The sequence below is a fragment of the Pipra filicauda genome, unplaced genomic scaffold, assembly GCF_003945595.2.
Source record: "Pipra filicauda isolate LSUMZ 115617 unplaced genomic scaffold, ASM394559v2 scaffold100_size2392355_pilon, whole genome shotgun sequence".
Classification (NCBI taxonomy): Eukaryota; Metazoa; Chordata; class Aves; order Passeriformes; family Pipridae; genus Pipra; species Pipra filicauda.
This window is the reverse complement of record NW_024103441.1, coordinates 1,949,485-1,977,466: the sequence shown is the minus strand read 5'-3', so window position 1 is coordinate 1,977,466 and position 27,982 is coordinate 1,949,485. Positions and strand designations below refer to the sequence as shown.

Here is a 27,982-nt window from a genome sequence, read left to right as displayed (position 1 = left end):
AGCAAACACTCTATCACCAGAGACTTAGAGACACCATCTGTAAACAGGGATGGCCCTGTTCCTCACTGCACCAGGAGAGCGAAGCAGCAGACGGCGGGTTGGGGCCAACAGCTCCAATGCCTTTCTCCCTCAGCGGGACAGCCGACACTCATCTCCGCCTCAGAGATATCTGCCACCATCTCCCGCTGCAGGACACAGTCTGTAACACCCCATGGACTTCTGTGGCAGCAGCAGCGAGGTGTGAGAGGCACTGGCTGTGGGAAGCCTCGACCAAACTGACCATATGGTGGCAATGGTGTCTAAAGGATCCGCTGGGAGGATTAGCACGACCTAATCTCTCTGCATTTGTCCTCGCAGCAGGGACTCCATCTTTCTGGGAATAACGGCCCATAAACAACCCTTTCAGAAAGCAAGGGTTGTGCAAAACCCCCTGTCAGCAGGAAGAAGAAAGCACAAAGCCAGAGTGCTACTGAAAAATCAGACACAGCTGATGGTTTAACAGCTTCTTGCAAACTGATTTTTAAAGAGATACTGGTTTAGCATCGGATGGATTCAGGAACTGGTAGTGGGATGCTGATCTTTGAGCTCTGGATCATAAACTTTAACAAGTACTGGTCCAGTGACACTCAGATGTCATTCTGAACCCATACCAGGGTTTCCACTCTGCCATGCTCTGCCGGTGTGGCCCCGCAGTGCCTGGTGCCAAGCAGGCAGCACTCAGTGCCCTCTCCAGCTCGCCCCGCAGCCAGGCAGGAGCCTCCAACAGCTGCCAGCACTGGGGTGCACCCTGCCACTACCACTGCCCTGAACTTCTGGGGTGCCAACGGAAAGTAGTAAAGCTGATGGCACTATGCCATCCCCATGGCAGGTCAAATCCAGAACTCCACATCTGCAGCTTTCTTTACAATCTATGCTAAGAAATTAGAAATGCTTCCAGCACCAGGGAGTCCCATTGCCATTCCTATTTCTGATGGCAATAAATCTTCCAATCCCAGGACAATTCAGTTTTAGAAGTGATCTGGCAAAAGCCCTTCCCACCCAATGGGCAACTATTGTGATGTGCAACCTCGGCCCATCTCAAGCACTGGTTATATATTTGGCCCCACAACAGAAAAGCTTCCAGAAGCAGGTAATATTGTTGATGTTTTGCGATCACTTTCCATGAAACAATGAATTTCAGACACTGGGAGAACAATGAAGGCAACTCACCCCTTCAGGAGCACAGGCAAACTTCTCCGAAATCATAAAAGGCACTCCATCCATTGCTGAAAGGGACAAGACATCACGTCACATTTCCAGCTGATTTCTGACATGCAACTTCTCACATTCCCAGTGACAGATCAAGTATTCACAGCACTGACACATGACTGATTGCTCCTACATGTTACTGCCAGCCTTTCCTTCCCTCTAACCTGCCAGTGGTTTCTTTCCATTTAAGACATAGCTGGGTCAGTCCCTACCAAACCAGGAATCCAATGAATCCTCCCTGCTCTATCCACATACAATTCCATGGTGTCAATTTTGCATTTTCCACTTTTGTTCAGCTGCCAAAGCAGGACAGTATTTGAAACTGGAAGGAGAACACACATCTATTTACCACCTCCTCATTGAACCAGCTGAACACTGAACACTGGGTGGTGTCTGAGCAAGAGAACAAGGAACAGCTGGTTCAGGGGACTTGTACCCCAAAGTAGTCAGAACCACCACCTGTGTACTAGGCAGTAAGTGCTACCACCTGGACAGGATGACGACAAACACCTGGGGCCAAGTGCCCTCCCCGGCCTGGCTGCTGCCAGTGCAAACTCAACAGTGAGCAAAGGAGCTCAAACACTTGCAAACCACGTCTGGAGGACAGAAACCAATGGAATACAAGGACAGACATGAGGACATGATGGCACATGGCACAGTCTGGTGTCACTGCCTTCAGCTCTCTCTGCAGCACAACCTTAACGGTACTCAGAGCACTGTTTGCCTTTTTATTGTCTTGTATATTCATCTTAGTGCAATGATGTTCAGTGTGTCTTGCTATCACCACCTTGGAGACATCATAGGGAGCCTGCCAAGAGATGTGGCAGCACAAGGGAGACACTTATTTTTAAAACATGTAACTCAGCAATTTGCACACAAGACTGAAAAGGGCATATTTCTAAGGCAGATACACCCCAGATACACCCCCTTTATTACACTTATACCTCTAACATTGAAGTCTTTAAATTTCAGCTCTGAAACAAATAAAAAGTTCAAATTAACACAAATTTAAGCCGTGAAATGCCCCACTGTGATCCTCAAATAGGGTTTCCTTTCAGAAAGGATCTGTGCCCACGAACCCAGCATTTCTCTGCTTGCCGTTTGTAACTCCTACCAGCACCACTTAGTTACCAGATTAGCGATTTAACAAGGACCATTTAAGAATACTTAGCTTTTTATATTTGCTTTGTCTATTTTTGATTTAAAAACCCTCTCCAATGGAGTATTTTGTTATCAAAGGTGCTGTGTGGCAGCCACAGCATGAAGAGAAACAAAAGGAAACAGATGAAAAGCAGCATCACCAAATCCAGGAAGTTTTAAACCTAGAAGACCATCTGCATTTGTTATCCGACAGAAACCCGCTTTGATCAGCCACACGCCAGCTTTTGTAAAGTAATCTAAAGGCTGAGCCACGCCGAGCGAGAGCATCCCTGCAGCCCCCAGAGCCTCCCCCAGCCCTCAGCCCCGCGCTCAGGACTAGGGAGCGAAGCAGCAGATGAAAGCAGGGTGAGCCAAAGGCTCAGCAGCGCAATTAGCACTCTCCTAAACAAACGAGCTTCAACAGAGCTGTAATTAAGCAGGCCTGTAATTAAGTATATGCCCTTTATCATAACGATCATGCTTAAAAATGGCATGATGCATGGAAGTGTGTTATTAATGCTGCACTCCCCGAGCGCAGGAGCGTGCGCGGAGCCGGCGTGTCAGGCCCGTCACCAGCCTGCTGCTAAAATGCATTAAAGGCAGAAAGCAGAAAACAAGGCATGCATTCAGCAGGCTCCTTTCACAGCCAGGCACCAGAGTCACGAGGGTCTAAATACCACCAATTCTGGAAACTTTACAAAAACAAGGCCCCAGAGGCTGCTGCCTCTACCTGCCCCGGTGCCAGGAGGGCAACAGCCCCACTTCGCCCCACAGCTCTGCTGGGCTCCTGGAGCCCTTTGGGCACCCAAGGGGCTGCAGGCAGGCAGTGGGGAGCCCCCAAGATGCTTGGGGAGCAGTGTTCCTCCTCACCTCTGATCCCAGGCTGAGCAAAGGCCCCGCACAAAGTGACCGCTCTGGGGGAAGGACTGCCTGCTGCCCCACACACAGCACGAGACACCCATCGCTGCTGCTGTCCAAGACGTTTTTTTCACATTCATGAGGATTTCAATTGAGGCCCAATTCCCACAGCAGCTCATGGAGACTTGCAAGAGAGGGACGGTCATGATGATCTCCAGGGCCAGGCAGCTCCAGCAACAGCAGGAAAGAGCTCCCATCGCCACGCTGGAGCCCCACTGGGTATCCAGCACTGGGGTGTCCAGCACCGGGGTCTGGGGCCACTGCTCCTGCCACACACCATGAGGCAGCACACAACTGCTGTTTACAGCAGTTAATTTCATAATAAAATTTAATAAAACCAGAACTGTAGGAGGGCATTTCAATTTCATGTCCCTTGTCCTGATGTTGTGCTGTAAATAAACATCATCGTCAGCTTCTGATTCCTCCCTTTTTCCTTTTTTTTTCCCCCTCCTCTTGCCTTTAAAGCATTCCTGGCAGGCTCTGATGAGCAAGCACTGTGTTGAGATCCTGCCCTGTGTCACCACCTCCATGGGGAGTGCCACACTAACAGACCAGGCCCTGGCCCTGAGCTGCAGTTCCTATTTTAGTCTGGCCAAAAGCTATTCCAGGCTCCTCCATGTCAATCTGCACCACGTTTGAGACCAGCAGATGGCAACACCAGGGGATAAAGGAACTGGTTCTGGTGAATGATAAAGCACAGCTCTTTCCAAAGGTACCCGTGCTGATTCAAACAAAAACAGTGGGCGAGGTCCCAGTTGCACAGCTCCCGCAATGACCTGCACAGGTTTCAACATCTTTAAAGGCTGTGACTTTAAAATATTTCTGAAGAAAAATTATAATTGTTTGCACCTTGCAGGTTAAAGCCTCCTTGCACAGGCAGGTAAAGCTGCTCTTGCCCCACAAAGCCTCACTGCCAGAAGGATGCCTGCCCACTGGGGCCCCCCACCCAGGGGCTGAACCCAGCAGTTCTCCCCGTGCCACTACACCCACAGCACCTGCAACAGGTGAGGGAGGTGCCTGCGCTCTTCTCCCTCAAAATGGAACAACATAAAATGGGATTTCAGAAGGAAAACTCTTTCCAATGGCTGTTTGCTGCCTCCCAGGATCAGCTTCTCGCTGAGGGTCACAGCTGATAAGCTCAGGCACTGAAATTCGATTAAGAGTTGAAAGGTGCCAGCAGCCATAACCGCACTCCTAAAGCCCAGCCCCGAAGGACAGCGTTCCCGTGAATCCCCCACAGCAGCCAGGAGGTGGATGGATGCCTCAGTGAGGGCCCCTTCAGCGGTGCAGGACCAACTTCTACCTGGTGGCTACTTTAAGTAATTTACCAAGACTTGCTCTAAGGCTCTATCAGGGAGGACACCAAAGCATGGTCTATAAATCCAACTTGTTAGCTCGCTTAGAAATTCTCCCTTTAATCTGAAAAAGTACTGTCATCCTCCTCTAAGCACTCAAGAGATTCTGCCTTCTGTGCTGCAGACTCCAACTAAATCTCAGTTGTCAAATTAGTAATTCATCTTTCTTGAATAACTATATTTTTAGCAAAGCTACCAGATTTAAATAATCAGACCTGCCAATGCTACCCTAATTTGAACATGCTGACGAACTTTCACAGGCAGCATCAGCTAACATAATGAGTTTCTGGATGACAAAGAACTTCAGACTGTAGTTCTCTACCCAGCGTAATAAGCACTTGTTCTTTTCTACAATGTGCACATAAAAGAGAAATCTAAATAATAGTTGCTGTAATTATCTTGAAAAATATGTGGTGATTAATGGTGATTATGAAAATCTGTATAATTGTTCACTGAAACTCCAAAGATCAGATGCTCTCTTGAAGGAGCCATCAATGAAGAACTTGGGAACACAAAAGCTTCCAAGCTCCTGCCCGCTGGAAGCATGTGAAGATGGGATCGCCTGTGTGCCAGGTCAGCCCTCACCCTCCCGTGACCTCTGCCAGAGGTTCCAGGATGTCCATGATGTGATGCACGTGTCATTACGGTTCAAAGCACCAAGTTCAACCTGTTATTTATGCAAATAATTAATTACTCTAGTATGCAACTCGCAGTTTGTCATGACACATTAATGACTTGATAGACTTCTATGAACTAGTGAGCACAGGACAGCAGAGCGCTTTTATCGTCATTTAATTTAAAAACGATCCTGTGTGAAATTATCTAGTCGTGAGTGATGGAAGCATAAAGAACAGACTCAGCAAAGCTTCTTTTGGATCATTGCTTTATTAATGGTAACGTCAGGGAAATGAAAAATGCTAACATTGTCATATTTAGCTCCTGGGTACAGATGAATCGCTGCCTCAGAGCCTGGCGGGCTCCGTTTGCACACTGCAGTGAGTGCTAATTCCTCACACCACGATTGTGGGGATATGCAGCCACGAAAGAGTTTATATACCTCAACTCCCAAGGAAATAACAGCTGTTTCTGCATTAAATTCTCACCATAAGCTTTTATAGCTTTGTATTACTTTATTGCTGTTTTTGCATAGCCTTTTACACTTGAATTTTTGACTGCTGATATTAAAAATATTTAAATAAATAAATCCCTTGCAAAATATTTTTCTGCATGACTTTGAAAACAAAGCACTGTTAATCCAAACCAACAAAAACCCCAGCACTGAATGTGCTACTGCCACTTTTATAATTTAAATGATCTCAGATTTTAGAAAGACCTTTCTCTAATGCCGCAGAATTCAGATTTTCCCCAGACCTGAGAGCTAGCAGTGTTCATGTTTTACCAAGATGAATATCTCATAAACCAGCATACACCAACACTATAAAACCGAGTTTCCCTGCTTAGAGAAGACTTGATTTTCAGCTAAATGGCACCAGAGGAACATGGAAGTAGGTTGAGAACCAGCAGCTGGCAGAGAGCATGGGCATGGCAGTGCTTGGAGGGAGCCACGGTCAGGCTGGAGGGACACGGGTCCCTGTCTGGGGTGGGCAATGAGGGAGCCAGCCCAGAAGAGGCTGCTGCCCCCAGCACGCAGCCCAGCGCTGGGTGGGCACCGGGAGGGCACCCCAGCTCCTGGGAGACTCTGAACACCATTTCCACTGAAGCAAGAAAGCACAGTCATGTGCCCGCTGTCCCCAGCCTGGGGAGGACAAGGGACTGCTCTCTCCACTAGCAGCAGACCCCTGCATGGGGTGAGGCTGGGGCTCAGCTGTGGAGTCACCCACAGCAGATGGACCCACTGCTACCTGGGTAAGCTGAGCAGCTGTGGGGAGCTGATGGCCCAGTGTGGCACTGACCAGGGCAGGCTGCAGCCAGGACACCTTCCCTGGTACCCCCTTCCAGCCCCTGCCACGCACACAGCTCTGGCTTCCATCTGTGCCCCTCTGCTTCCCCCCACGGCCCCGGCGCGAGCTCCGCACTCCTGAGGCTCTGCAGCCACGCACAGAGGGTGGCACAGGACACCTGACCAACCACCTCAGCACAGGGGAAGCCACGCAGAAGCAGGGAAAAACGTTTTACATCAGTCTGCAATGCATCCAGAGAAGGGTGTGAGCTTTTCAGACCAAACCAGCTCTCCAGGATGCACAGCTAAGCCTTCTCCTCACATATTTCTGTATATGGCCATTTAAACAGCAGTCTGAACAGTAAATGTGTGTGTGCTCTGTGCTACCACGCACCGAGGCCCAGATGAAACCACACCAAATCACTGATGATGGTAAAACCTTGGAGGCAAAACAAAAGCAGCCTCTCCCACCAGCTCTGGCTAAGCTGGCTGCAGTGGGGAACGCTGCGGCCACCCCAGCTGCATCCCCAGCTGCAGACACCATCCCCAGCATGCACACACTCCTTCCTGCCAACAAAGAAAAGGACAGGGGTGCAGGCAGGGGCACGGGGCTCAGCTCTGCCGGCCAAGGGCACATGCCCAAGCTCATGAAACCCCATGAGCACCTCATGCAGCTCCTGTGGCAGCAGGAGCTCACAGCAGGGCTGTCATGGGGCAGCAAGGCAGTGGGGGCACAGCCAGCTGGGAAGGCCCCAGTCCTGTGCCTGGTGTCCGGGTCTGGCCAGGCAGCAGCACCAAAGCACCCGACGTGTGGTGCAGTGAGCAGGAGAGCAGGGCCCTCCTGGGCTGGAGAAGGAAACCTCTGCCTTGGGAAAGGTTTACAGCTTTCCTGTTCATCTTGAAATGACTTTGATTAAAAAAAACAGACCTGGACTAAATTTTCATTTTTGCTAATTTGATTGTCAGCCTTGATTTTCTCTGCTTCCTGCATAGCTCATGACATGGCACAATTAGTTCTTTACCGCTAAGATCAAGCCATGAAAACACTTGAGAAAATACTCCTGGTTTTGATTATTTTCTTTTTTTAAATAAAGTGAGGGTTAAGTACTGCATGGTGACAGCTAAGGAGCACCTCAGCACTGTGGCTCCATCAGCACCACAGAACATGGAGAGACTTCAAACAAGCTCTTCAAATTGCAAGTGTTTAGGAGCTCTTGATTTTATTATTTTTTAATAAAATGTCCCCTTTGAAGTCTCTGCACCACACTAAACTTCAAAGATCACACCTTAGCATGTGCTACTTCCAAGCAACAACCCTTAATTAATTAGAGCAGAGCAGATACAAACCAGGGCACTCGCGTGGGGCTGCAGCAGAGCCGGGCCAGCTCAGGCATGGGGAGGTGAAGGGAGGCAAAGGGAGGAGAAGGCAGGCTCTCCTCCAGCCTCAGCGCACGGCCGCGCGCTGAAGAGAAACGCAGATGCTTTTCCACTCCTTTCAGCTCTGGCTGTAATGACAGACTCCTTGGAAGTCATTAAACATGTAATGTCTGTCTGCCGCGGCGGCGCAGGCTGGAGCAGCACTTGCAAAAAGCATCTCGGGCAGCCCCACAATGGCTGTAGTGTTCCCTGGCCAGCAGCTGGAAATTTCTGCTGCTTGATGAGAGAAACATCCCATTGGGTAACGTGGCTTCCTCCCAGCACGGCGATGTTTTGCTCTTTGGTCATTTCAGTGCTGCAGGGTAGGAGCAAGGGGTATTAAAGCCACACACTGCACTTCGTTACAATGGCTGGCCCTGGAAGCTTCGATTTTCCTTTGCTAAGCCACCTACAGTGTGAGGTGGGATTTGTTGCCACCATGAGGGTTCTGGGCTTCCCAGGCTCTCTGGACAGTGGCCAGGTCACCAGCCAGGGGAAGATGCTCCCACGTGCAATGACGCTGTGATCCTGCCCAGCAGCACCCCACGTCCTCCAGCTGCACACAGAGAGACCAACATCTGTCCCACAGGGCTCCCAGGGGAGACAAGGGTGCATGGCATCCTCTCTTTACATGGTTTTGGTTTAAAGGGCTTGAGTTATTTTTAACACACAGGCAGCTTTGTGTTTCCAGTAAAAGCAGGGGAACAAAGCCCAGTCAGTTGCCCTAGAGCACCATGCTCTCCATTTCCCAGGCATGTGAAGTTTAGTGCAAAGGATTCATAAGGAGTGTGGCTAGAAAGGACATGGGACACCCATCTCCTACCCTGGAGCTCACTGATGCAGAGAGTGTGCTCCCACTATCCCATGGAACACTCATCCAGCAAGGAAAGCCTTCACACGGACCCAAAGCTGAGGCCTTCGGTGCTGGAGAGGAGAGCACAGGGCATGGGCACTGCCCGCTGCGGGAGCCTGGACCTGACACTGAGGGACGTGCCCTTCTCCCAAACCAGACACAGATCCACGGCTCTGCAGAGGCAAAAGCTCTTCTGCAGGAGGAGATCCACTGTGCCACTGCACAGCAACTCGGGATCCAGATCTCCTAACAGGATTTAATTTTTAAGCGTTCAAAGTCATTACCGGAGCCACATATTTCTATCAGGTAAATTTCATTTGCATATGCAAATAATATCTAAATACATTGCACCATTAATATGATCAGTAATTACATAATAATAGTCACCAATCTCCACATAGATCAAACTTACAGTTTTGTAGCTATTAAGGAAACTGTGCTTTGTAATTAAGATAATCCTCGTTTCCAGATGCTAATTAACTATATTATAATTAGCTTCTTTTGCTAATGCAAATTAAATATTTTCATCCTTATTGCTAAAAGAGTTGCTTATCACTTAAAAAAGGGACAACCTAGAAATAATCCCTCCTCCCCCTTAAAGGTGAAAAGGTAACTTCATTTTTATCAGTCTCATTTGTGAATGCAAATGAGCCCCGATTAATCAAGTCACAGATAAATGTGCCCATCTAGCATGGCCAGTGCCTGGCGTGGCCCTCCAGCCCTCAGAGGATGAGGATGGCTCGTCCCTGGCTCCTCTCCCACCGGTGCTGGCATCACAGAGCTCCCTGTGCCAGCGCAGTGGGCATATGTCGCGCTGCCCGGCCACAGCACAGGCACTGGAGCTGCCCCGCGGAGCCGCTCCGGCAGTGCTGGGGGCACCGAGCCCTGGGATGGCAGTGCTGGGGGCACTGGGGGCACCGAGCCCTGGGATGGCAGTGCTGGGGGCACTGGGGGCACCGAGCCCCGGGATGGCAGTGCTGGGGGCACTGGGGGCACCGAGCCCCAGGATGGCAGTGCTGGGGGCACCGAGCCCCGGGATGGCAGTGCTGGGGGCACCGAGCCCCAGGATGGCAGTGCTGGGGGCACTGGGGGCACCGAGCCCTGGGATGGCAGTGCTGGGGGCACCGGGGGCACCGAGCCCCGGGAACGGCGATGGGCACAAGGGGCAGCGCTGCCAGCCTGCACGGCAGGGCCCGGCCTTGGCGCAGCGCATTCATCATCTGCTAAACCAATCCACCCGCTCCGCACCACCATTTGTCATTAATTATGCTAATCAGCGCGCCATTACTCTCCATTGACACCACGGCACTTATTAGCTAGTTACAGCTTTTCAAAAGCACAGCTTATTGTGTATGTGAGTGCTGCGCCTGCATTAGCCTACAGGGAAGAAATGTCCAATTATGAAAAAAAGAAATTTGCTATTATCTCCTCCTAACAAACCAATTTAGTAATTATAAAAGTCTCTGAACTCAGAAGGATTTGTTAAGAAGAGCTGAGTGATGAAACCAGAGAATTTTCTTTGCAATAACTTTTTGAGTTGAAACTGAAGAGACAATAGAGAACAAGCAGTTTTTATTATCTTAATTATGACTCTTGCATCTTCACTCAAGATGATCAAAAAGCAGAATTTATCTAAACGTGTGACTCTATTTGGCTCTTTCCTTACACCATCTGATTTGTTTATTTTAATGGATATGCAGCCCAATGTGTGCAGTACAGCACAGACACTGGCAGGCCCAGCCTGTTCCCAGCCCGCAGCTCTGACCATGCCCAGCAGCCACCCCCACCCAGCCCCTGCACGCCCAGGGACACGCCAGGAGCAGGGACACAGCCCCAGGCTGACAGAGCTAAAGGGATGGACAGGGGGCCTGAGGAGCCCATGGAAAACCAGCTTTGCTGGAGCATCCAATTCCTATGTTGACTTGCTCACTGTGAGAGGACACCACTAGTTTTAGAAGCTTAATATGTGTTAAGAGCTCATTAATATCATCAGAGTAAATGGGCCTATTAAAACATCTTTAAGCAATATCTGAACATACATCTCCCTAAACTATATTTAATGACTGTACTTAAGATACATTATATGCAAGTCTTAATGAGACATTAGATATCATTTTGAAGATTAAAATTAGAGAATCCATATAAAGTCTGTCCACTTAATGTAGCCTTAAGCTGCACTGATGAAAAGCATTACCACCAAATTATTACTTCATTAGAACAAATATTTTCTAATCATTTCTGATTTATGCCATTAGTTGTCTCCACATATATTATTCGTATCTATATGAATATTTGAGTATACACTAAACAATTCTCCAGTTCCACAGGAGATGGGAGAAATTCTGAGCTTTCTAATGGCTGAGTCAATTACTTGTCTTTTTTTCTATTGAGTTAAAAATACGCACTCTTCCTAAAAGTCCATTTACTGTGTCCCCACTTTTCTAATTTAATTGGGGATTTTAATTCCATTAACCACAAGGTCGTTTTTTAAACATTTGCTGTTCTGCTTTTCAGAGATCATTAGGATGCCTTGGGCTCTGCCCCGACTGGTCCTTTGGTCCCTCCCTGGAGGTTGAGGGGTGGTGGCAGTGCAGCCCCCAGGATGGAGCCCAGCCCAGGCAGAACCTCTGCCCATGGCCCACGAGGGGCAGGACATGCCAGAGTTAACCAGGGCCTGACTCCTGGATAAACCTGCGGCTCCAGCAGCAGCCCCTGCCCACGGAGTGCCCACGGCCAGGACAGCAAGGCCATGGGACACCTCCTCCCACAACTGAGTCACTGCCAAAACGAACTGCAATAAACTTATTAGCAAGAGGGCTTTATGTGGGGTTTATTTTATAGAAACAGCTTTTCATTAGATAAATGAAGCCCAACAACCTTTATAAATGTTTTCAATTATGAAATGATGCCATTGAGATATCTGGATGATGATAATCAGGGAAAACACCAGTGACATCTCCTGCTCAGAGCCAGCGTGTGCTGCCTGGCTGGCTGCTCCTCCCAGCACCATCTCGCCCAGCCACACCAGGCATTTAAAAACTCCTGCTTTAGTAGATGGAATCTGTAGCAACAAGACTATTTTCATTTGTTCTGCCTAAGTCTTCTATCCAAAAGAGTGAACAACTCATTGTAACAATCTTGCATTTTTAACTGTGCAAATTAAGCATTCTTCATAAATAACAGCCTGGTTTGCTGCACTGCAACTCCTTTTTATTAGCAGCACAGAAATGCACAATGAGCAACGTGTTCTATTATTCTTTGTCAAATCACAGAATGCTACATTAGAATAACTGTGCTGGTCAATGTAATATAGTAGATTAAATTCAACTTCTGTGCAAAACCCACTGTAAAACAGCATGATAAGAAGGCTATAAAAAATTTAATTTTACTCCAAACTCCATCAGAAAAAAAAAATGGTGTGAAAAGTAATTTTGCATAATCAGTATACGCCATCTGGAACAATTAACCGATTTCTATAGAACTATGAGGATCAGTCATATCTGCTTATTAAAGATCAGAAATTATACAAGTAATAAATCCTTGAAAAAACTAAGCGTACTCCCGCCTGTCAATGCTATTTTAACTTCAAATACTGAAGAACGCCTGATAAGGCTGAAAAGAAGAGATTAATATATGCAAATTACATCCAGCATTTAAAATCCCCAACAACTGTCTCTGGTTCTCTGTCCCTTATTGCTGCCTTTATGTTTTATTCATACACCAACTCACCTGTCACTTCATAAGCTATAATATTATGAGGGTATTATTAAACAGCATAAAGCCGTGCTTTAATTGGAAAGCTTCATTGCATTTTCCAATTATTTGGAGTAAATTAAAAGCAGATGCACATAGTTTAATAAGGAGTCTAATATCAGTTCCGGGAAATCAAAATTCATTGTCATTACTATGCCGTGATAGTTTTGCAAACTGTACTCAATTTCGGAGGTTTTGAAAAGAAAATCTGTCTCTGCAATCTGTTAATTGTCATTCGGTTAATAACTGTTTAAATATCCAAACCTCCGAGCGTCTTCCTATTTAAAAAAAATTAAACTCTGGCACTCGGCAAAGCAAAACAAACACAGCCCAGCCCGCCCAAGGTTGTGCTCCACCGAACGGAGTCCTGCCCCTCATCCTGGGATCAGCTCAGCTGGATAGAGCACGGTGCTAATAACACCAAGGTTGTGGGGTTGATCCCCACATGGCCTTAGGAGTTGGACTTGTCGACTCCTGTGGTCCCTTCCAACTAAGAATATTCTGTGATTCTGTGATCCTCCTCCAGCAGCCACCAGCCTTGGCCCACTGCTCGGGGTACGTGGAGCGAGGGCACCCCTGTCTGGGGGGCTCCGTGGCAGTGGTGGAGTCACCTTGCCATCACCCTCTCTCCATCACACCCCACTCCAGCTGCTACACACTTTGGGATGTGTCCTGCATCTGCCACAGCCCTGCCACTGGGCGGGTTACAGCTGGATGATCCTGTCAGCAGAGACTGAGCAGCCTCCTTGGAAGGTGATGTGTGAGCTGAGGAACAGGGGTGATGCCTGCATGCCACTCCCCATGCCAGCAGGGCAGTGCCCAGCCAGGGCCTTCACCTCCCATGCAGGCACACGACACCAAGGTGAGGAAGACAATGAATAGCACTTTGGGCAACAGCACGTTCATCAAAAAAACACATCTCAAAAAAGACTCCAGTGGAGAATTCACGGCTCCATCATCCCCATTTGAGGCTGCTGGCCCAGCACAGCCCAGATAACGTGGGAGGTGTGCTGCCACAGGACACCAAGGGTCTGTACACCATGGATGGGCTAATTTAATAACAAATGTATTTTCTGAATCTCATTAAATATAGTATTAAGTAACACACTTCCCTTTCTGAAATACGCAGCTGCAGCATTTTACACGAGAATCCCTGAACTGCTGGATATTAATAGGACCTTTCATATTTGGAAGATTATCCAGGTCTCTTAGTCCAAAGACTGAAAATTGCAATAAGGTAAAGAACAGGCTGACTTTAATCTCAGCCTCAGTAAAGAGGTTTCAATGCAGAATAAAGCTTGTGTCATAACTTGTCTGGTTTTCGGACCATCCTGATTAAAATTCAGTGTCACAAAATATAAATTTAGTTCCGCTTCTACTCTTAAGAAGTGCCAAGAATGTAATGAAGGGATGGGGACCAACAGTAAGATGTAGCACAAGACTTCCCCTTCTGAGAGTGGGGGTCCCAAAACCCTCAAACATCGGAGGGGATCACAGAACCACCAGGAACTGTGCCAGACAACAAAGATAAAAGCAATCCTTGTGCACTGATCCAAAAAATAGCATTTTTCTTTTTTTCAAAATTACCTGTTTTAATAAAGTAGACACACTGTGCCAAGTGAGCCATTTAATTATCTGCAAAAATGATGAAGGAAAACAATGGTTTGCAAAAATAAATGACTAACATCTGATTAAAATGTCTGTCCTACACACAGAAAAAAGATACAGTGTCTTTTAAAAGAAAACAGATATCCAAGGAAGTGGCAGGTGTGGCCAGATAACCTGGCATTTTGCAACAAGAAGGAAGTTGACATATGGGCACTGAAATGTAATGAAATCTAGAAAGCCCTTCGAAAGAAACTTTTGTCATTACAAAAAAAAAGGAAAAAAAAAGGATAGATCCCATCAGACATTCCCAAGTCAGCCCCTGCAAACAGGAGAAGGGATCAGGAAGCAAACTGCTGCTTTAGGAGCAAAGCAAACCCCTCCCACAGGGACAGGTGACACCTGCCCCTCACTGAGAGCCACCACCCCCAGCATGGAAAAGCAACTTGCTTTCCTTTTTGGGAATCCACTGACTTTGATGCTTTTCTGATCATTAACATCAGTTTTCTACTCTCTGCTGCCTCCAGAGAGCTGGATTAGAAATCAGTGTAGAGTGAACGCCCAACCTCACTGCAGTGCCTGCAGGAGCAGCCCATCCTCCTGCACATGGACCCCAGCTCGCTCGCCCCTGTGCCATGGCCAGACCCTGGCTCACCTCACCCCTGTGCCCTGGCCAGGCTGCACCAGGCTGAGCCCCTCTGCCCCCTCCCCAACAGGGCCCTGCCCCAGGGCCTCCTGTTGGGAACGTTCACCTGTGCGACCCAGCAGGTGGAACTTGGACCAGAGCATCCCCTTGCAAGTGTTTCCCCCTCCAACCCCTCAGACCACAGTTTGCTCTGGCCTTTATAGAAAGTGTCTTAAAGAGGGAAACAAATAATAAATATCATAAATAAATATTTATATATAAAATATAATAAACACCCATTTAAGTAAATATTTACCTCCTTAAGGTAATAAATACTGGAGTGTGATTCCAAAATAAACAAGGGAGAGCTGTGGAGGAAGTGGCACCTGTAAGAGCTGCCCATGGAAACCTCCTCCTCCATGGTGTGCTGGCACACACCTCCAGCCAACACCAGGCTATGCTGGCAGCCGGCCGTGCTTCCCCTCCCTGGTGCTCAGCCCAGCTTCTCACAGAAAAAAATACACAAGTAATTGTGTTAGTAATGTGGTTAAAGACAATCACATAATAATACCTTTAAGGTAAGAAATATATGCAAAGACATCGCTGCATCAAATGACTGCTCCAAAACCCAATGTTCCTCAGCAAATGAACGGCTGGTGCTGCAGCCTTGATCCCAGCATGGACATTGCTTTATCAGTGGATAAAGTGTGTGATGCTTTGGGATGTGACATCTAAGCTCCAACCCAGAGGACAACTCTGCCTGTAATCAGATTTTGTAATCCAGAAGGTTTCCGTTTCAGTGGCACTTACAGAGTAGAAAACTTATGGAGGCAAGATCCTGAGAGGCACCAGCACGCTGTGCTGGAACCCAATGCTTAGTAACTTCAGAGCGCTGCAGTGTTAGAGCCCATTCAGTTAGTGGGGCCTGCAGGAATATTTGCATTCCTAAATCTCCAGGTTCCTGAAAGGGTTAAAGCTTATTATTAGCATATAATTTACAGGTCCCTTCTCCCAGGAAAGAAATAATGCACAGTAAATGCCACATCCATTTTAATAATACATGTGGCAGTCTGTGCCCAACATCTGCACAAAGGTAAAGCAGACAGATTTTTTTGACATGTCCCACTCTGCCATCGAAACACAGGTTTTTTGTTTCGTAAGTGACGGAAGGTTTAATCAAGAAAGCAGGCAATTCATCAATCGAAACAAGGCTGCTCACACCGCCCTGACAGCACACACATGGTTTTATACAGAAGGAACCTGGCCACCTGTCAGCAGCACCTTTTACATCAGGATATACAAATACACTGAGTGATCAATCCTCCAGCTCTTCCCATTCATTTCTTCGTTTTCTTATTATATTTTTCTTTATGCTAGATGTTGCCCTCATTCTCTGCAGGGATAGATGGGAGACAAGGCAAGCTATGGCTGTTTATACACTATCATAAAAATTTATATACCCTTAGAGTGACTTATTTCCCTTCTATTTGAGTACCATTATTATAAATAATTTTTCACTTCATTCAGGAATTTTCCCTGTATGTTATTATCTGTGCCTGCCTGCGAGAGCTGCCTCTCCCTCACTGTCCTTGTGCCTCTGATAAGCCAAAGCAATATGCAGGCAGAAGATGCTCAAGTCTGAAATGAAGGCAGTATGTAGTCACAACAACATCTTAATTAAGCTGAAGGCCATGAGAAAAGACTGTGCTGTGAAATACTGAGCCGTGTCTGCTGACAGGTCTGTCTGGAGTGAGGCATTCTTCTTCCAGCAGCTGCACATTAAACCTGTCAGCTCCTCAGCACCCCGCTCACAGCAGCACCCACAGACCTTCTGCACATTAACTTAGAACTAATTCTGCCTTTTGGTCTGGGACATGTGGCACGAGGTGGGACCAGCGAAGGTGCTGGGCACAAGGATGACACCAGCAGTGCCAGTGCTGCACTGCCATGGCACTTGGCAGGCTCCTGCTGAGGGGTCTGGGCAGTGCTTCCTATCTGCCCCCTGTCAGGGACTGACTTACTAGTTTACTGCACCAAGAGAAGCCTCCTTAACTTTCTGGTCACCCAATGTCTCGTTGCCAAGACTGGCAATGACAAAAGGCTAGTTAAAAACTGTAATTGTTGCTTTCAGGACCATTTTTTCCTTGACTCCAGTTTTGTGCAAACAACAACTGTATTACACAGTCCAAGGGGTAATGGGCAGTTCCAGGAAGGAAATGGTCATTCTGCCAAAATGTATTTGAGATAGAGAGTAGGACTGACAGCCAAAATTCATGTCACCTTCCACAAACATGCTGAACCCCAGCTTAAAATGTTTTCATTGACTACTGAGAAAATCTTAGGTGTCTACAGAGAGTGAAGTGAGACCACGCTGCAGCTCTTCATTCCAGCCCTCCCTTCCCGAGCAGCTCCTCCTGTGCCCACCACAGACTAAGGCAATACCAAAACTGGAAGAGAAGAGACTGTCCTCAATGCCTTTTGTTTCCCTCACCAGCCCCAGAAGCTGCTCCACTATGCTGGGAGCCAAGAGAGGGAGCCCACAGGCCTGTCTGCCACACAGGCACAGAGGAATCCTGTGCCCGCCGGAGACCCCGTGTCCCCTCACCCGCCACACTGGCCACTCGCCACTGCCGCACCCACCCCCCCCGGCGGGCATCCCACCACGGCAAAGCCAGCCTGGCAAAGCCAGCCTGGCAAAGCCTGGCCTGGCAAAGCTGGCCTGCAGCACAGCTCCGGCAGGCACTCCTAAATCTCCCGTTGCCATGGCACTGCAGCGAGCACTGCAGATAGACCGGACTGGCTGCACACAACACCAACGGAACAGGAAAGTTGGGAATGGTTTCCACAGCACCGTCTGGGGGCTAATCCACCTCAGCAAGGTTTAAGCACACAAAGGGAATTGTCACAGCACCTCATTGCAGCTGCTGACAAGGCAGCCATGGCCAGGAGCTGTGCACGAAGATCCTGCCAATGCACGGGATGTTTCATGTGACAAGACTCTTTCTTTGGAAAGGGCTCACAGCTGCAATAGCCATTACAGCATATGCACAACTCATATAACAGCATTTCAGGACGAGAATGTGCAATTGGAGGAAAAATAAGAGTTATATACTTTGAAATGTGCTCATGCAAACATCGAGAACTAATGCCCTGCCCAGTTCCATAGGCCTGTTTTGTGCTTTGGCTGTAATGATCTGGAAAAGTGTTCAGGCTCTTTGCAAAGGGCTCCTCAGGCTGTGGAGTGAGCAGAGGCAGCCCTGCACACCCTGGAGCAGGGTCTCTTGCAGTTACACCCACACAGAGCTGCTGTTGGGCATTTGGTGCTTTCCCAGGAGAGAAAACACAGCTTCCCATCTCCGTGCAGGATTGTCTCGTGTGAACACAGGAACACACCTTCCCCTACATTTCCAAATCTATTAGGGCAGGAGAGTAACAAGAAAAACAAGGACTGACAAGAATTATGCAATTGTTATATTCTATCTCTTTAGGAACCCAAAGCTGCAGTTTCAGGCAGAGATTACCTTTTAAACAACCCTTTGATTATGGTACATGAATTAATGCCATGTTCCCATGTTACAAGTGTCACTCACTATTAATAGCAAAAACCTGTGAATGGCACATTTTTGTCATCTTCTCTTCCCTGATTATGCACAAGCAGTACCTACTGCACAGCCCACTGAATCCATTGCTGTTTTTTCTGGGTTTCCAAACTGTCCTAAAATCTCCTTCAGCCAGAAGAAGGGACTGGACTTTCAATACGTTTTGATGGAGTCAGGTTTAAAGGCAATATTTTTTTCCCCTTTCAAAAACAACATAACAAAGAGAAAATTGTGGCTAAGTGTGACTCTACCATGCCTATCACAATATTTGTTCAGGAGTACTCCAGTACTCCAAAAAAAGGTAACTCCAAGGAAAACTGCTGCACCCCAGCAATACCCAGCCAAAGCACAGCACATAAGCTGGCCCCTAAGAGAAGGGGGGAGTGAAACACACTCCTGGGCCACAGCTGCACCCAGCAATTTTTACTCTGCAGGACCAAAAGTCCCTTTGTTTTGGTCCATGAACAACTCCCAGATCACACAGCCCTCAGCACATCCAAGAGTGATAGAGTCCATGAGGTACAACTCTAAAGCATCTCTCAGAGGCAGTTCTTCCTGGGCCCAGAGAACCTGGCTACGTTTCCTTTGAGCTCACTCTTCCTTCTGGAAAGCGAGCACTTGGAGCCAGGACCTCCTCCCGCAGAGCAGAGCTGCCAGGGACAGGTCACAAGCACCCCAGCTCCAAAACAACCCAATGCATGGTTGTGAGACACAATAACAGGTACCTGCACCTGCATGGAGGAAGGAACAGGCTTGACCCTCCCCACTCTATTTCAATAAACAACTCCCTGCAGATTAGTACTAGTTAAAAACAAAAATTAGCTAAAATTTAATTGAAGGCTTTTCCCATGTTGACATCTGGAAACTATCGCTGGCTCTAGCATTTGTCTACTGGTTTGGAATGGTGAAAGCTGCAGCTAGAGAGACCAAGCATGCATGTGCAAACGTAGCTCTCACAAAGAATGCAGAACTTCTACATCCTAACATCTAACTCCAAAAGTATGTGCCAACGTTGCTTGCCATCAGAGCTCTCACGTAGCCCCTTGGCAGGCTGCAGCATCCCTCCTCAGGGGCTGCAATCTCCCTGGGCATCAGTAACACCTCCTGCTGGCAACACCTGCCTGGGGTCTCTCTGCACCCCAGTTGCTCTCAACTATTAAATGGCACCGATCAAAAGCTGATGTTGTTCCATGGGTACCACACACCTGGTTGTTTGCACGTGCAGGTTTGCTGTACTTGGCTACACTTCTGATTCCACAAGAGCAAAGAAGCCGTGGTAGCTCACCTGAGATTGCATACAGGTTGGAGTGCTGGTGCTCCAGGTCCAGGCGGGTGCTGTGACTCTTGCCCCGAAAGCTGGCCGGGAGTGTCAGCGAGATATGCCTGAGGGAGAGAGAGGGGAATTGGGGATGATGTTACTACAGAGCAGAAAATGCTGCTGCTGTCAGCTCGCTCCAGCCTGATGACTCCAGTCAGGTTAAGCAGCAAATATTGATATTAACATTGCTTCCAAAACTGTCTAAAAATTCTACACGCAACAGCCTCCTCCACCCCACTGAGCATTGGGCTCAGCCAAAAACTGAGGGATACAACAGTGACCATCTACCCATGGTGGAGCATCCAGCCCTGGCAGGGCATCCACCCTGAGCAGGGCATTTGCCCCTGGCCAGGCACAGCAGCTCCACTCGAGCCAGCACCCAGGAACAGCCCACGTGGCTTTTCGCTTTTAATTAAAATCTGTATTTTTCTAATGCAGATCCCAGGTCTGTGTGAATTTTAATAAAATGTTATCATTAATCTTCTGGACTGTGTTGCCACACATACTGAAGAGGTTCCCTCTTCACAGAGGGGTTCAGTGCAGCACGAGGCAGTGGCAGCAGCTCCCACCTCACCCGGACACAGGCAGACCCTCAGCATCACCCTCCTGCCAGAGGGAGAACCAGGTGACCTTTGTGTCCTCCTGGAGTCCCTGTGTGTGAGACAGGGCCCTGTGTATTCTCCAGCAGAGCATCAAACCCACGTCCTCAGCCAGCAGGTTTTATCTACCACATGAATCATCTGGAAGTTATCTGTCTTTAAAAACAGGACACATTTTGGGAAGAACTATGTATTTTTAGCCCTCGATGCAGCTGATGGTGAACAGCACAGATAAAATAAGAAAAAGCAAGCATCAGTCTGAGTTTGCTTGTGCTTCCCAAAGCTATTTCTAACCAAAAAAAGATGGTGTGAAAATATATTTGAATTTGGCTATCAGTTTGCTGTTTAAAACACAATCCACATGAGAGTCTCTGGAGAAGCAGGTTTGTCATGAACACACTTTAAAACAGGAGACCACTGCCTGTAGGCATGACACACTTTTCATTTGGTTTTTAATAGCAGTATCCAAAAATACTTTCCAAGGCACCGAAACAGCCAATAGAAAGACTTTGAATTTCTCTGGTCTGTAGGGGAACTGCTTTCTTCACCACAAACAGAACAGCAGGAATTGTTCTGGAAGCAAACAAAGCAGATCAACTTAAAAGGGCCATTTCTAAGGAGAGTATTTTTTAGAAGTTTGTACCAGCTTGTGCTGCAGGAGAGGCCGATCCCTGCCCTCCAGACAGCCCTCCTGCACAGCCCACTGCCACGCTAGGGAGGTGACACACGTCCCCTCAGCCAGGGCATTGCAGGGACTGTCCCACAGCCGGCTCAAGGCAGCACTGCCTGAGCACCACAACACAGCCCTTGGCTCCAGAACGCAGGCAGCAGCCTTCCAGCACAGCTCTGAGCTCTCTGCTTGCAGAAAAATCTCTGCAGCACAGCCCCAGTGGGTCCCACCGTGCCAGGCAGCTCACACACACTCACAGAGCAGATGGAGGGGGTGCACGTGCCACACACGCAGTGCAAACGAGTCGCTCGCCCGCCAGGACCTGACCACACACACGCCTGTGGCAGCAGCAGGAGTGCCCAGCCCTCGCTGCCCAGCTCCACAGGGAACCCCCTTTCTCTCCACTTCACAGGGACACACTGAGGAATCCCGTGGTGGCAGGGGCACGACCAGGGTGACGGGGAGCACACATGCAGACCTGCCCTCAGCAGGCAGCACTCCCACCACTGCTCCTGGGGCTGGGGGGCAGTGCCAGCCCAGCCTGGACACCAGGGGCTTGACTATGGCTGTAACGAGGGTTCCTTGGGAAACAATGGCCTGCATCCCTGCCCTGGGGGCCACTTGCCATTCCTGAGGTAGGACAACTGGGCATTCCATTGCTCCCACTGAGCTGCACGTGGACAGCCAGAGAGAGATCTCCAAGAAGAACATTAGCTGCAAGCCTACAACACAGGGCAGTGACTGCTGGATGGAAATCAGGTCTCCCCTTCCCCCTGTCCTTTTACAAAAGCATGACTTTGTAGGGAGAAAGGGGAAACAAAGCCTAATTTATTTTAAATTAATGCAAACTTTGGCCAGGATCAATATAACTTATACCTACAAAGTTGATTGCATAATACATTTTCCTTATGTGTTGTAAGAGCCAAATAATTTTGCACTGTAGAAGACAAAAAAAAGAGGCTGCCATTGAAAAGCAAGAAAATCCCAATTACAAAGTCCCCAAGTTCCTAAACACATATCGTGGAAGTATGTGCAGCTCTGCGGCATATGGCAAATCAATTACTAGTTCAAATTTTAAAACAAAAACACGGTAAATGTGTTGCACAAATAATCAAGAACAACGGTTTGGTTTAGATTACAGCGGCCACTAGAGTTTTGAATACAATTAATCATCATTCCAGGCAATGGGAAGCCATACTGACACTTATTCCTAATTTGAATATTTAATTAGGGTGAAGTTCTTCATCAAATTACCACAGAACTGGGAGGAAAGCCTAAAAGATTTAAACAATTACTACTTTAACCCTTCCACAACTTCTCACCTGTGAGCACAACAATCTTTTTACTGTTTTGCAAAGCTGGAACACGCTCAGGCAATGTGACAAGACAGCATGTAAAAGGCACTACAAATATTCTGGGAAAGGGGCATGGACACCCGGCATCCCAAAGGGCTTCTCTGCCAAGGCCAGGCTGGCACAGGCTTCTGACTGCCTGTGTTCCTTGGCCTTTACCAGAGCAAAGCTTTCGGGCCACATCTCTATTTTAGCAGCAAGTGTGGTTCCTCCCAGGGCTTTTGCGGTTTGGGGTTTGTTGTTGTTCAAGTTTGTTACTGGTTTGGTTATTTTCAAGTGAAGAGCCTGTCCAAAACCATCCAACAGGCTCCTGTGCTGAGGGACACCGAAGCTGCCACCCACAGCTGACCTGGCACAGCCGCCCGTTCCTGCCTGGGAGGTGTCCCAGCTCTGGTCCTGCACCGGGAGCTCATGGGATGGGGCTGGACCCTGGTGCTGCTCCAGACCTGCTGCACCTCCCAGCACCCCATGGGCATCCTCCCTCTGCACAGCCCTGCCTCCAATCGCTCAAACACCCCTTCATGTGCTGTATTAATCCATACGAGAAAATCTCTTTTAATGAGGAGTGATATATAGTTATGAACTCTCTAGAGCCATAATTAGAGCAAACTAATTGAAGTTGTGTTTTGACACACTTTCCAAATTCACGGGTACTGCATGACATATTCACAACACTACTGCTGCACACCGTGGTGACAGCAAAATCATTAGGCTAATAACACTTATTTGCATTCTGATCATGCCAGCGGCGGCCGTTAAATGCTGCCTCAACCAGTGCTCGTTTACTCAGAAAGTTTCCACTGGAAGATATTAACAGTAATTATTAGTACTTTAGCGAATCTCTGATGTTAAGGAATGGCAACTTGCATTAACTATCCCCATGCCAATTATCTTCCTTTTGAACTGTCACCAGAAGCAGCTTTCCTCCTCCCCAAAAGGAAGCAATGAGGTGATTTGGTGCTGCAGAAGGACTGCACGGTCCTGGTGAGGCCAAGCACAGGGCTCCAGGCTGTCCCTCCACAGCTGAAGTCAAACCCACTGCTTCAGTACTGCTTCAATGCCAAAGATATTTTTCTCCAGCATACAATAACTTCCAGACAACTTAGGATGATCCCACTGCAACAGCTCAGGATAGGGCAGGTTTAATCATTCTCTTCATTTCAGTTGCTCTTTTAGTCAGTAAGTCCACAGAAGAAGTCAGCATGTGATGAGGAGATCTTTCACGTGCAGGTGAAGGGGATTTGAGGTCTGTGCACATTATGGCCGCTTTTTGAATGTTTTTGGAGAGTAACTCACATAAAACAGGCCCAGGAATGCCTGACAGTTCCAAACTGGTTAAGAACTGTCTGCAGGAAGGTGATGAACTGCTTTTGAAGTGAGGGGGCAAGTACTCATAAAAAGGAACAGAGGATCACAAGGGGAAATGCCAGATATCAAAGGATGCTTCATAATTCATATAAAAATATCAACAATGCACAGCAAAAGCTGAATGGTAAGATGGGCTTTGGACCCAGCAGTGATAGTTGGGTGGTACAAGTGTGGCACCCAGAGCAGCAACTGAACCATCAGGCAGCAAAGTTTGTTTCTTTCACAATGACCTTCAGAACAGAAAAACCTTCAGTCTCATGGGAATACCTTCCAAAAAAAAAAAAAAAAAAAAAAGGACCCTGTTTTCCATAATCAATGATCATGGAAGGATCACACCTCATGAAAAACTGAGGACAGAACAATTAAATTCCAAGCTGTAGATGGCTGAAAACACACCTAAAATGAGTTAGTATCAGGCTGCAGCTCTCAAGAAACATAATCCAACTCAAAAGCTTTGCCTATGGAGACTGGAAAAGGCCCATTTCTAAGAAAGGAGCTGCTGGGATTCCACAGACTGGCATCAGAAGACTTGGCAACCACCTGCTGTACCGGGAGGCATTTCCCAGATTGCAGCTCACAGCCCAGCAGGTATCTGTAGTTCCGGCAGTGGCCAGATCCCAGCTACAGTATTTATTCACAGCCCTTAACTTTGACTGTGCTGGGGTGCTGTGCTGCCAGAACACCTACCTCATACCCCAAAGAACTGCAATGAAAACCAAAACTGCGAGGCAAAAATCACCTCGGGTAATGGACTTCATTCCAGACAATCTATTCTAATCGTGTAAACCAAATACTTAAATACTTTCTAAAACCTTCCTGACCCTTTCCCTAAAACAAGCAACATATGGGCTTTGCAAGCATTTCATCTCATTCCAAGCTACTAAAATATCCTGTTTCCTAAAAGTCAATGAGAACTGGGAGTGCCAGATTCAGATTTTATAAAAGCCCAAATGCAGGAGAGAATGAAAAAGGGAGTAAGCAATTCTTTCCACGTTCAGATCTCCCTGTTTAACTTTCCCAGCTGTAGGAAGGGAGGAAGGCAGCACGTGTTCTGTGCACTGTGCCCCCTGTGTTCCCCTCCCCAGACACCCACGCCACGACGACAGGGGTGATGTTGCACTCCCCACCAAACAAGAGCAGCCACTGGTTGAACACAAACCCCAGTGATGTTCAGGAGTGCACATGATCTCCTGCAGACCGCCAACCCAAAACGGTTGGGCCTAATGCAGAATGAAGCTCCTGCAGGTTCCTCTACACGGGGATTAATTCAGATCAGAGGACTCGAGTAACTAGGACAGAGCAGCTGCCAAACAATAGAAAAAACCAAACGAGTTTAATATACACCGCTTGGAAGTCTGAGCTGCAGCCCATTAAATCCTTATAGGCAGAGGCTGCATCAAAGAACTGAGACCTTGCACTGCAAGCACGAAGTGCTTATGAAGTGGTTGTCTCAGCTGAGCAGCGCCGTGTCTCGGGAGGCTGCGGCGGGAAGCGCGCGGCTTCCACATCCTTCACGAGCTGCTCTCCAGAGTCAGGAGTTTTCAGATAATGAAGCAGTAGGGAAAAATTGCCAAACAGCAGAAATACTCCAACAAGATAAATTACACACAGTGCAAGCTTCCTCGGTTAGGATTTTAAATTCTGTCAAATTAATCAGCACAACAAAGCCCAGGCTCACGTGCACAACGCAAAGCCCCTCGCAGAGAACAGCCCCTCCCGGGGGCAGGGGGTGATGGGGCTGCTGCCCAGGCCTCTCAGCTCCTGGGTGCTACAGGCAGAGCCTGGCCCATGGGAACATTGACGCTTCCCCTGCAAAACCTGTTAAACAAATATTCCACAAAAAGACTCATTTGGGAAGAGCACGTTGTCAGCACTTTGCCAGTAATAAATAATGACAGTCCAAACACTTTACTAAAAGCAATAAACTCAAGAAGTGTTTTGGAAAATGGTGAAAGTGACTGATTTAAAGAAGGAAATATCTGAACACAACCACATGCACTTCAGGGTGAAAGTGCAGATTACAAATCAGCAGTGGTAGAGATCACAGTAAGTAGCAGACAACACACAACTTTTAGGAAAAAATGCTCAATACCCCCACAGGGCTTATTTAAAAACCCAGAGTACAGCTTCTCCAAGTGGATACCTTCGGTTTGGACTTAACAACCCTATGCTATGCCCTCAAAAAAACATGCCTCCAGGAATAACGCAGTATAGCAAGAATAGGGCTCTATAAAGAAAAATGACTCTTCACTTAGAGCACTCCCCAAATTTTTCAACGCATTCTCAAAATCAGCTAAATAAATCAGGATCCTTCTAACTACAGTTCATGGCTTTCCTTCTCAGCTGCTGCAAGGGACTCTTGTGCCTGGAAACCAACTATATTGTTTAAACATTTTTTCCTAATCATCATTTTCTACCACTAAAACATACTGGACTGTGACCAATTTTTGCACGTCTTCATCCAGCTGAGCTGGACGCAAGCCACACGGTCAGTGCCGTTTCATAACAAATCCTTTATGGGAACCAGACTCTGGAGAAATGTGTGCCAACCCCGCTTAGCCACCCAAACCATCATGTTCAGATCTGCACAGCCTGTACACATCACGGACATTTCATCCTTACATTTCCCTCTTACCATCCCCACAGAGAGCATCCATAGAAACACTTCCACCAGGATTCCACTTACTGTTTCAGTCTCATAGGGTTTTTAATCCATTGCTGCTAAGATGTGACCTCAGTCCTTATGCCATCCTTGGCTTCTGCTAAGTATGTAATTTAAAAACTAGGAATGTTGTGCTGTGTTTCGTGATGCAAGTGATTTGAGCATTCAAGTCAGATAATATATTCAAAATGTAATAATATAATTACTATATTGTATGTTTTACTTGATCTTATAGGTCCTTTCCAACGCAAAAGATTCTATGACTAGTTGCAAGTCAGAAGGTGGTTGTACTTTAGAGCTCTCCTGATGAAACAGATTAGAAAACACAACTCCATTAATGCAGTGCTTTGCAGAAAGGATCCCACTCACAGTGTTTCTCAGAGCAGTTTCCAGTCACACCAGAAACATCCATCCCAAAGTACTCTTTATCTGGCAGCATTTGGTTCAGATGAGGGATTTAAGGCAGATCCCCATGGCTCTGTGGAAGCATCCTGGCCCTCAGGCCACTGACAGTGGCTGCCCCCAGGCCATGGCAGCTTTCTCAAGTCTTGGCTTCTTTCTACACCAGAGCAGAAAAGCACTGAAACCCTGGAACCTTTTCCCTTATGGACTCTTCATAAAAATCTATTTTAAATGCCTTAAAGAAAAAATTAATATAGTTATTTCTAAATAATAGGGTAGCTACTTAAAAAATAGGGAAGGCAGAAGACTTCCCACTTCCCTTCCATTACTCCATTGCACAGTCAGGCTGGCACATCCCAGCCCCAGCTCCAGTCTCCTCACTGGCTCGTTGGTGCTGCTTTTATGACCTGCCACAACTGCACATCATCAGCCTGCAGCAGAAAGCCACACACTGATCCCTTCCCAAGCTTACACCACCAACTTCAAACACCCTTAATAAATCAATTTGAAAAATCAGACTTCTCTGCCTAGCAAGGAAATTTTTACATTCCTCAACATGAAGCTCTACTGGGAGCAGAGAACAGCAACAAATCTTTTCCTTTTTCTAAGGAGGGGCAGTTTAACTAATGAAAAGGTAGCTGGGAGCTCAGGAGGAAAATTCACACATCTTGCTCTTATTCCAGGGATTTAAGCAGGGTAATGGCTAACTACTAATCAAAGCCAAAGTGGCACTTCCCTGGTGCAGTGCTCTGCCAGAGCAGTGTTTGAAGACCTGAGCACTGGGTGGCACAGACAGATCTGCTCCACGAAGGGAGGGAAGGAGGGACCCAGAGCTGCCAGGGCTGAGCTGCAGCACAAACAAGCTGTTTCTGTGGGGTTTCAGTCCCAGGGGTCAGGCACGAGCCAAAGCACAGTGGCTGCATGCTGGGCCCAGGCGCAGGAGGAGGCAGGAGCAGGGAGAGGTTGCCCGGACTGGGGCAGAGCCCAGAGGAACCACCATCTCCCCTGGACAGGCCAGCATGGGTCCCTGTGGCCACACAGGAGTTGCTGTGGGACCAGCACCCGCCTGCAGCTCCCTCCAGCCCGGGCAGTCTGGAACACCTGCTGCACAGGCATCCCGGGAAGGAGCTCTGCCCTTCCGAACCGGCACACCAACGGCTGTGCTAGCACACGAGAGGAATGCAAGGAGATTGCAGCCA

The 27,982-nt window shown here is 47.8% G+C and overlaps 1 protein-coding gene across 9 annotated transcripts in view; it reads right to left on the bottom strand.

Moving 5' to 3' along the window:
• Positions 1-27,982, bottom strand: part of MVB12B (multivesicular body subunit 12B) — a 59,294-nt gene that overhangs the window by 9,130 nt on the left and 22,182 nt on the right. For all 9 annotated transcript variants that reach the window (XM_027741292.2, XM_027741291.2, XM_027741290.2 and 6 more), the window contains 2 exons: positions 19,698-19,795; positions 1,210-1,265 (listed from right to left, as the gene is read on the bottom strand). In XM_027741292.2, the coding sequence (XP_027597093.2) occupies positions 1,210-1,265; positions 19,698-19,795 (154 nt within the window). The remainder of the gene's footprint in view (positions 1-1,209; positions 1,266-19,697; positions 19,796-27,982) is intronic.